At 44.6% G+C, this 11,055-nt stretch overlaps 1 protein-coding gene across 1 annotated transcript in view; it reads right to left on the reverse strand.

Moving 5' to 3' along the window:
• Positions 1-8,514, reverse strand: part of ILDR1 (immunoglobulin like domain containing receptor 1) — a gene marked incomplete at its 5' end in the record, with an annotated part of 15,324 nt that extends 6,810 nt beyond the window's left edge. Inside the window, 5 exons of the mRNA XM_017731932.1 lie at positions 673-804; positions 5,049-5,195; positions 5,346-5,465; positions 6,079-6,228; positions 8,319-8,514. Coding sequence (XP_017587421.1) covers positions 673-804; positions 5,049-5,195; positions 5,346-5,465; positions 6,079-6,228; positions 8,319-8,514 — 745 coding nt within the window. The remainder of the gene's footprint in view (positions 1-672; positions 805-5,048; positions 5,196-5,345; positions 5,466-6,078; positions 6,229-8,318) is intronic.
• Between the last annotated feature and the right edge of the window lie 2,541 nt (positions 8,515-11,055).

Consider the following 11,055-nt stretch of genomic DNA (forward strand, 5'->3'; position numbering starts at 1 on the left):
GATCATAGTGTTTCCTTTTATATTTCATTGAACTGGAAGAAATACTGCAAAAGAAAAAGAAAATAAAAAAAGAAAATTTTTATACGCAGGCATACGTATGTACACACGTATGCATGGATGTAAGTAGCAAATGGAGAAGAAAATTCTTCCTGGTTCATTAAAGAGTCCTTCATGTTTTGCTGCATGCAGGCTAGATCTGTTGCAGAGAAGGCAGTTTGCCCTTAATCATTTGAAGACTAGACATTTGATAAGAACTCAAACAAACTGCACCTCACTTGTCATGTCAGCTTTGGCTATAAGGAGTTGACCGTGACCAGCACAGCAGAACAAAGAGACAGTACCCTCCTCTGCCACACAAAGCAAGATAAGCTGGGTATATTTACCCTACAGTTGCTGGGGTGTAGCACAGATACACCTTAGTTAGTGTTAAACTGCTTCACCCAGCACTGAGCCCAGAAAGACACTTAAGATAACCGGCTGTTTTTATGCACCCAGACAAGTCTATGGTGCACTGCAGATGTGGCAGAACTGTCATCCTAGGACATGCAGTCATGCTAGGAACATCTTTCTCTCTGTTCTGGTAGAGAAGCTAAAGCCTCAATGCTGAACTTCCCAAAGAAGTTACCTGTTTCTCATCCTGATTTCCCTCTGAAATGATGCCCATGGTCTCACCTCGTTGCAGTAGAGGGTTCAGCTGGTAAGAGGAAAGTTTTGAGTTCCTGTCGGCACCTCCGTAGAACATGTTGGGTGATAACCAGGGTGCAAGTGCCTGAGCCTGCTTCATGAACCGGTGCCGTTCCAGTACTGGAAAAGAAAAAGAAAGCTTACAGCACCTGTCCAGAGGGCACAGCTTGCAGATCCATTTTGCTTCACAGGCTGTAGCCTTTGGATACAGGAAGTTCACACAATTAAAATCGCTCTCCACCCTACAACAAAGGTAAAACAGAGTACAGAAAATTCCAATACAAAGTTGTACATCTTCAAAAAAGTACCTAAAACAGAAGAAAAACTTTACTGCCTAACATTCTGATTCCAGTCCCAGCAACTGGGAACAAGTAACACTATGATTAAGTATGCAGCACATAACCAAGTTAAGACTTCTACTTGCCCAGTCATTATAAGTATAGTTACAGAAAGGTGGGAAATAATGTTTCACACAGCAAGACATACAAGTTTTCTCTCTCTCAAAATTCTTTCAGCTCATCGTTGGTCCTTTCTCCTTTTGGCTTCTATTTCCAGCTAAATGAGACCTTTCCTTGCCACCATTATGTGGGTTCTGTCCAGATCATATTTTCCACTCTATACTCCATCATTTCCTCTGTTTCACAAAGAAGGCACTCAGAGGTGCACTGTCCAGCTTTTCCCTTTCTAGTCTTTTGACCACTCTTCTTGTCACTCCATAGTTTACCTCAGAATGACTGTTAAAATTAAATCCCCTAAGACAGTGTGGTCAAACTGGTGAACAAACTAAATTTCCTGTTCTCAACAGCAATGTCCAGGGCACCAAAAGAGCAAACAGTGGAAATCTCTCTCTTTCACAGGGTTTCCACTACTGCTAACTCCAGACCCCTATTTGTGGGGTCAGACTCCAATTTTACTTCCCTTTTTTCAGCATTTCTCTCTCCTCTACACAGACAAGCTCACTATACTTGCCTTCAAAACCATAGCTCATTGCTGCTTCTTTTGGGGGAATACCTAAAAACATCTTACAGAAACTTACTTCTTCTACCACAACCAACCAAAACTTAAGTTTACAAGCAAGTAAATTCTGCAAGTCCCTGACTTTACAAAGCCTGGTTTGTCTGTCATTCCTGGGTGAAGCTTTTCAGCAACAGTGCCTTTGCAAAATTTCTCTTTTATGGCCTTTCTGGAGTTTCAGAAGTGACAGACTTTTACTGCAGCCTCTTGTCTGGTCAGGCATGAACAGAACATTACAGTTAAAGAAACAGATAGGAACATAATTGCCTTTGAGACTTTCATCCCTTTGATAAATCTGGCTGAAGTTGGCTGATGAAATTAAAAGCTTTTGGAGGGGAAGAGAGAAAAAGAGACAAGGGATAGACAGACAAGTTGACTGCATAAGATTTGCTTCTTTAAGAAACCAGGCTACAGCTAAGCTCCAATTAATTCTGTCCCCTGGGTTCACTGCAGTAAGCAGCATTTAGACTGCACGCTCTTTGGGACTGAGCTCTCCACTTTAGGTAGCACTCCAGTTATTAAACATGTCCTCCTTCAGCTGTTTCACTGCATTTATCCAGAGCACCACTTGCAGCAAAAGAGGGACTGACCATGCCTCTCCACACATCCTTCCTTTTCACTGCAGTTCATGCAGCTCCACTTCATTCTCCACTGCAAACTCCCTCCCCCTCCCCAGTCTGGCTTCAACCAGAGGGAACTACAAAGCTAGAAACTGCAGGGGTTTTAATCCTAATAATCTGGTATCTTCAAAGCTGTGTGGTCTGAGGTAGCAGTTTCCAAGAACTTTATGTCAAACTTGCTTCTTTTTTTTTGTCCCAAGGGATTTTCTTCCAGTTTATGCTCAAACTTAGACGATGAGAGAAAGAATACAAAGAAAAGGGATAAATAGAAGGGGAAGGCCTTATCTCTCCCTCTCCCATTCCTCCAGTTATTACCTTGAGAATGTCCTAGAGCTTGCTGAGTGCATGAGGAGTAAGAGATCCAGCATCTGTGGGCATACCTGCTTAGCATTCTCCCTCTTAAGGTAGGAAGGCTGTCACTAGGGCCAAAGTAATCCTGTCCCTGTCACTTTCTGATCTCTCCCTACAGCTCAACAAATCCAGAATTAGTCCTGGTCTTCCTTCACCACCATCAGCCCTTCTTTCTTCCCCAGATACCTTGCCTTCCAGCTTGAATCCATTATATAGTCTGATTCCCCATCTGCAAAATGCAAGTTACAGATCTTTGTAAAGTGAACATATTTATCTGAGGAAGGTCAGATTCACCCTAATTCTAAAACCTCTACCTGTTTTGCCAGAATGTTGTGTTGTTCCCTCCACTTACTCTCTGTTGGAAAAATCTGTTCTTCAAAGAAAAATCTTTGACAGACTTTAACAGCTGCTGGGCCAATTATAAAAATAAAGTATTTTCCAACTTAGTGAGACCCAGGTGCAAGTATATCCTATTTTTCCCGGATTCATTATTGGAAGAAGTCCACAGGAGAAAAGGAATTAATAGGACCAGAAGGAGGTCATACGTATATTTACCCTGATGGGCTTTTCTCAGAGCTTTCCGTGGGGAATGTAATTGGCTTGCTCCTGGGGCATGTCTAATATTTCTGCACATCAATCCCGAATTACTCAAACAATGTACTTCTTTTATTGCTCGGTTCAAACCCATGTTAGTTAATGGCGTGATTCACAGCACCCAGGATTATTATCCTGCTTCACGGGCACCTGTGACTGTTCAGCAGATCCACGCTGTCCTCTAGTGGCCAACAACGGGGAAGGAAGCACCCACACTCACACTATGCTCGTACAGCAGGTGAGGATTCCTGCCTTCTCTTCAGCTGTGTGAGATGTTATTCTTCAGCACTGTTTTTAAGATGTCCCCTGAATCTATCTTCTTGTGTTTTTTAAGGCCTCCAGTTCATTTCTTGGAGTGCAAAAAAAGTAAGTCAAGGCAGGATGAAGTGAAGGTGTGTATTAGGGGAGAGGAGCAGGCACAAGGATCCCTTGTAAGGTGGCTAAAGAGGGCAGGCAGCTTGAATGGAAATTACAGGCACAGAATCCAGCATCCAGTTAAGGAGGCTGGACTTGTCTGTACCTTCTCTCATGAACACGGAGAGGCTTAGAGAACCCTGCAAGAATCCCTCCTCTTTAGCAGGAGGCAGGAAATAACAGCAGCAGTCTGGAGTGAGCTATAATCTGCAGCGCAGAAAAACAGAAAGGAGCTCACACAAACTCTGAATCCCCTTTTTGCTGAGAAGTAGGAATTCTGGAGGCGTGAGTCTCTCGTCTCCATCACCTCTCTCCCCTTCCACAGAAACTAATTTTTCTGCCAAATTTGCACAGCCTCCTCAGAACCACACATTTTATGTGACAACCTGTAAAGCCTCCAATGTTTTGTTTTGTTTTTAGCAATAAAAGGGATGTTCTGTTCACTCTTTGCAAGGGCTAAACAAATTAAGCTTAAGTCTAAAATTCTCACAGCTTAACACCCAAGGTATACTAAATAGCTGTTTTGAAAGTAAAGGTAAACCTGAAACAGAGCTCCTTGTTCATAAATCCTCTCCTTGTAGCATCTGGGGAAGAATCTGGTGATTTCAATGATAAATAAATGTATTTGTTGTATTTTGTTACTGTTAGACTGTGTAAGCTTCAGGGGGACTAGTCTAACCAAGTTTCAGTTACAGGAATGCAGAGGTTATATGAACTTAACAGCCAAAATTCAAACAGTAGCCTTATTAACAACAGGGTCTGGCTGCAGAAACTTTATTACTGCTAAAAGCAAACACAACAAAGTTTATTTTGACCCTCAAAACTTCAGAATGCACTTGCAAGGCTGATCAGCAAGAGACCATCTTTCCCTGCTTTCTTCTCACTTCCTTCCCTAAAGAAAACCAAACAAAATCTTTTTCTTGTACAAGGAACAGCTCTGAAGATAACATGCAGATAAAAAATTTCAAATTTTTACGTAATTCAGAGCAACATACTTAAAGGTAAGGCTAGTTTGGAGAGTTGCTTGCCTTTCTCACATGCACAGGCATATGAACCACAAGACAGGAAAGTCCAGAGTCACTTAGACAAGAGAACTGATTGCGCCCTGGATGGTGTGAGAAGCTGGTAACAAGGTGGGAGTGAGGAGAAACTAGTCAAAGTTGGACACAGAGAAGCAAGATAGATTCCATGTATCTGAAATCCTCTCCTCTCATTACAGATTAGCTGGTCATGGAGGTCACATTGGCCAAAGAAATGTCTCAGTTTATATGGGTGCTGAGCAGAAGGGAGAAAGTGGAGCTCAGCAAACTCCCAGCCAAGCTTTTGTCTTGTCAGAAGTCATAAATGGAAGCACATTTGCTTGAACCTCACCTTTCTGATTACAGCAGCACCGTGTTGGACAGCAGCCACACTGGATGTGGCAGCAGCAATACTGGGGGCAGCACTGGCACCAGCATATCCCAAACAGCAGAAGGAGGAGGAGGCCACCGAGAATGATAAGGAGTACTGTGAGCCAGTCTGTGGGAAAAAAGGAGAGAGAAAAAGGATTGATCCTGATCTATCTGGCCATGGTAAGTTACTGAGCACCTCTCTATTGCTGGAGATGTCCTGGGGTAGAGAGGAAGAGAAGAGGAGGAGATACCTTGGCAACAAAGCACAGGCACTTACGGAGAACAATCAGCTTAACTTCTTTGTCCGCATCACCTGAGGTGTCTCCTGGTGCTTCCACAGTGCAGTAATACATGCCATGGTCCCACCACATGACCTCACTGATGACAAGGTCTGCTCCTGTGGGAGAGGGACTGACAGGTCAGTGGGCTATTTGTGACTGATAGACACTACTTTCAGGCTCCACCTGAAAAGAGCCTTCTGCCTGCAGGTGACACAGAGTACTGCATCTCCCCTCTTTCCAAGCACAGCCGTCACATTCAAACAATCCCACCTGAGTCCACTGAGAACTCCTATAAACAGCATTCACTGCCAGTCTGTGTTTTCTGTCTTGCTGGAAGCCAACCCTTCTGGTTTTGGAACACAGATCACTGTCCCTGCTAGGTCAGCAATCCCAATAGCTCTTCTGGCAGGAGCAGTATCTATTGCTCGATGGACAGCAGGGAACATATAATACACCTGGACAATTATGCAGTACTTGGAATAAGGAACTGTTTTCTAGCCTCTGTGCTCTTCAGCAAAATGCTCTGGCATCCTCAGCTCAGCCTTAAGTTGTAGTGCCTCCAACACCCTGAGGCCAGCTGGGGACAGGGCCCTTCCCTGCTCCTATTGCACTGCCATATGGACTATGTAAACTACATATTACATTAGCCATGTTTATGCTTCTCTTCGCTTAGCAGAGGCAGACATTGGATAGTTCCTGAGTTCACTGCCTGCCTGGGAGGTCACTCACGGTTCTGAATGGTGATTTTTCGCTGCTGGTAGTCGATGCCCAGCACAGGGTCCTTCTGCCCGAATTTCTGGATGACAATGCGCACCTTCCGCTGGCTGTCATTGCAGTCGTCAGAAGGGTCCTGGCCAAGGGCTAAACCAGCCTGGTATGCTACAAACACACATCATAAGAGATGTCAAAAGTTACTTCAAAAGACCAATTTCTATCCTTTTGTGAGCAGTGGAGAAATTCTTGAGTACATGTGTGCAATTGCTTTGGTTTAGCAATACAAACCATGGCTTCAAACCAATAAGTTGCTTTGGAGTACTCAAAAACAAACAGAGGTAGAGCCACAGGAATGGCAGAGATTTTGAGAATGCAGGAACTGCAGAGGAGATGCCTCCTGTACTCACAGCTGAAAGAACAACAGTAGAAAGAAGCTAATGGTGGTAGGCTGGAAGGCAGCTCACAGTATGAAGTTGAAAGGAAAAAGTCATAAAACACCCAAGAGTCCTAGAACTAAAACAAAGGGTGTTTATCTACCAAACAAAATCCCCAGGCATACATGAACTGCTCTAAGGATTGTCTCCCTTTCCCTCCTGTATCCCATTAAATGTTGTGGAGCTCATAAAGACAGAAAATAATCCATCATCTGAATCCAGCTAAGGATTAAGTGTAAATACACCCAACAGAATTAATGGAGGAGTAGAGGCAATTTCTGTACAGACTCACATCATAAGCCAACACTGAATTTCCAAGTATTTGGGAGCTGAGATTTGGGGAGACAGCTGATTTAGTCAGCATTTTCTGTAAATGGCTTGCAGTGAAGAGAGATGAGGACAAATCTTACCAAAGGCTCTTCCACTGCTGTACCTAAAACGGAGCACAAAGTCCCTTTTGGGGACTCTTAGCTTGAGCCTGGGCTAAAAGCACTCTCATTATGCTGGGATCAGCTGAGCCAGGGACCCACCTGCTTGGGGACTAGGTTGTAGAGCACTTAGTAACATGCCTACCCAACCCATCCAGACTGCATAAAGGAGAGTTTGGGCACCAAGCACCCACTGCGAGCTCAGTTCTAAGTGTACAGTTATGCTATGGCTGCCATTTAAACATTCTACAGGGTTTACACAGAATAGAACAGAACAGAATAGTTCAATTGGCAGGGACCTACAAAGCTTATCTAGTCCAACTGCCTGATCACTTCAGGATTGACTAAAATGTAAAGTATCCTATTAAGGGCACCGTCCAAATGCCTCTTAAACACCAACAGGCTTGGGGCATCGACCACCAGCCTAAGAAGCCTGTTCCAGTGCTTGACCACTCTGTCAAAGAAATGCTCACTAGCGTCCAGTCTGAACTTCCTCTCATGTAGTTTTGAGCCATTCCCACACATCCTATCACTGGATACCAGGGAGAAAAGATCAGCACTTCCCTCTTTACTTCCCCTTCTCAAGAAGCTGCAGAGAGCAATGATGTCACCCCTCAGTCTCCTTTTTCCTGAACTAGACAAGCCCAAAGTTCTTAGCTGCTCCTTACAGGATGTGGCTTCCAGGCCTTTTATCAGCTTTGTTGCCCTCCTCTGGATGCATTCAAGTACCTTAATACCCTTAAATCCTGGGACCCAGAACCGCACACAGTATTCCAGGTGAGGCCACATCAACACTAAATATAGTGGGATCATCACCTTTTTTGACCAGGTGGTTATCCTGGGATGCAGTTTGTGTACCCTATTAAACACCCCTGAATTAAGGCTGCCCGCACCAGAATGTCTGCACATGAAGTGCTCCCACTACTACTAAATTTTATTACTTAGAAGTCTTCATGCTCTCCAAAATGCATGTGTTTCTTCTACTTCCTAAAATCAGTAACATCTGGTCACAGGTATCCAGCTCCAACCACAGGTCCCCCAGGGAACCCTAAGGCCCACTTGTTGCAGGGCCCTTGCTTTCAAACATGCCGAAGCATAAGATGGGGCTGCCAAGATTGACTTGTGTCAACCACGGCTGAACTGCCCTACATTCTGAGTTGATGACAAGGAGGACAAAACAGCTGCTTTGGATGGGATTTCTACAATCTCATAAGGCCTTGACATTTCAGAGGAAATCACAGACATGACCTGTATTTCCTTGGAGTGCAGGGAAATGCCACCACCTGGTTTTTGCATAGGAAGTGGTCAAAAGCCTGTACTACCCCAGTGAGTCTACCTTCCCCTTTCTTCCCATTTGAAGGGGGTCTCCTTGGAAGACGAGCCTGACACTTACAGGCTGAGTAGTAGTCAAAGATGGGGTCTTTGCAGAAGGATTTGAAGCGCCAGGTCACCACCACATCCTGCAGCTGCGCTGAGGTGCTGTAGTCACACTTGAGGATGACAGTGGCAAATAAGGTGGTGTAGCGCTCAACATCCTGCACTGTCACCAGGAGGGAGAGGCAACCTGCAAACAAGAACACAGGAGGCCGTCAGCCCACAGACTCCTCAGGCCTCCCATCACATCATCTGCACCAGATCCAAGTACATCACCTTTGGCCCCACTCAGGACCTGCACCTATACACCTCCCACGCCCTCCAGTGAAGTCATCCAGGGTTACAAACCCTGGTTAGAACATGAGTCCCATCTTTTCCTGACAGAAGAAAGCTTCACTGGCCTGCCTTATGGATGGAATTATTTTCTCCACTCTGTGTACTCCTTCTACATGGGGAAAACTGTCCCAGAAGCACATGGGATGGGACTCCCTTGGCTTTTAATCCTAACCAGAAAAGTTCTGCAGCACCATATGTTTGTATAAACACCAAATCAATTTAATCAAGGTCTTGCTAAGACACTCATCAGAATGTTACTTGGTGGTGACCAGGATTAAGACAATAAAACTTTCAGGCTGTAGCACTGTAGTTAATTGTTTATCACCACTTCAGAACAGCACACATCAATTACCCCCTTTTTTCCTTATTAAGCTCTCATTATGTATTTGTTATGTACTCATCCTAACAAACTCTACAGCACTTTCTATCCAAGCAGCTGCACACACTCATGGAGGTTTTACAAAGTTTCTCATAAGCTGTAGTTTAGCTCTATTCCAGAGACATCTCTATCTTATTTAAACTTTGATAGTACAGTAAGTTGTGCTTGTCATTAACAATAGCAAAGTTATCACCAGTTGCCTTTGATAAGGGAATATAAACAGTGCAGGGCAAGTGTGGGATGCCCTGTTGGGAGTACATGCCAGAGAACCAGGCAGGGATTGCAGTGCTGTGCTAGTTGCTTCTTAACTGGGGAGCATGACAGCAGGAAGGACGGGAACGAGAGTGGGAGGCTTGAAGGTACCAACTGAACAGGTCTCCATGAACCAACACTTGGTTTTTATCACATATTCAAAGATTTTCCCTCTACTCCATGTTTTCAGGATGAGAGCAAGAGAACAAGTTGCTACTACTATGTAGTAACATCTGGACCACAACTGCAAACATCATTCTTTGTCAAGCATCATTCAATGTCCTCTTAGGCTGCACCTCCACACTACATTCCCAGCAAATACAAGCTCACACAGTTTCCACACTGTGGAAAAGATGCTGCAGAGGTGCAATGCTGCCTCAACAAGTCGCTCTGCAGTAAGGTATTGTCAATGCAGTACTTGCTCAGTTTCTGGTTTGAAATGGGACACCCTGTCAGCCAACTGAAAGCACAGGCAGAGCAAACTCATTTGACTTAAGAATACCACACAAACATAGAGAGGGCCAGGGCAAACCCTGAATCCAGGGCTTTTCTCAAAAAGAAGATAGACACACATGCAGTTAAACACAGAAACACCAGCAGCTGTGCAAACCTCTAGATAAAACAAGTTTATACAATGCTGTAGCACAGCAAGGTCCAGACTGCTGACAGGTAGTTACAGTCTTATTTAAAAGCACTGTAGTTGAACACATCTTGTTTCAGCTTTCATAGTGAAATAGCTGACTCTGGGATCTTAATGCAGAAAATCACAAGAAACCAATTCAAATTCTCAAGACTGGCAAAACCTTGATCTCAGTGTCAATTAAATGAAACCCCATATGAATTCTGACTTGTCAAGGCTCATGGGAATAAAACGCTTTCCATGGATTTCCTGCAACAGCATCTCTCTGGCAAGAATAAAACACTCAAAATCACTATGTGCTTTTTACTAACAAAACCCACATCTCTTTATGGAAGGGATGCTTTCTCATTACCTCTGTTCTGCAAAACAGCCAGTGTTGAAAGGTAAGTTCCTTATTTTCTAAAGAGGTTGAAAACCTACTGTTTCCCCCAGAGAACAGTCAGATGTCACTGCATGTCCAATGTTTCTTATTAACCTCCTCCAAGAAAATGGAAAAGTTGTGAAATTCAGGCTGGTTCCTAAACTTGGACTGCATTACTCCACTGCAGGATGCTATCTTTCTTATCCTGGTTAGAAAGAACAAATATGGACACTACCAATCTAGCAAGTTTTGGCTACATCTTTGGCTTTGCAGTGAAGACAATCTCTGGAGCCAGTGTAGCCAAGTCTTGGCTAGAGCATCTCCCAGGAACATGGCTTCAAGAAAGACAATAAACAAGCATACCCTCCATACTATTTTGTTTCCTTCACTGGTTCTCTGTGAAAAACCAAACTTCACTATTTAAAGCCAGATCATCATCCAAGACCCAGGCATCCAAGAAGCAAAATGCTCACTTTATTTCCAAGAGGAGGTTAGAAGCTGTCAGGCAACCCGCAAAGCTTGGCAGAGAGAACTCTGCTGGCTGAAGGCCGCCCGTGGGCGCGGAGGTGAGCTCCTGCTCCCCACACGAGCAGGTGCCCAGCAGGTGCAGCAGCACTGCAGCTACCCCAGATCCCCGAGAGGTTGGGGCTGCTGAGCTGGCAGCAAAAGCTCGGGTGGGCGCTTGCGAGAGGCCAAAAGGGATCGGCCCCGTGTCCCAGCGCCCAGGTCCCAGCCGAGCTGGCCGCACGCGACCGATACTGAAGGCTGCCAGGAAGGAGGAGGCCACT

This window comes from Corvus brachyrhynchos, unplaced genomic scaffold, assembly GCF_000691975.1.
Source record: "Corvus brachyrhynchos isolate BGI_N302 unplaced genomic scaffold, ASM69197v1 scaffold3, whole genome shotgun sequence".
NCBI lineage: Eukaryota > Metazoa > Chordata > Aves > Passeriformes > Corvidae > Corvus > Corvus brachyrhynchos.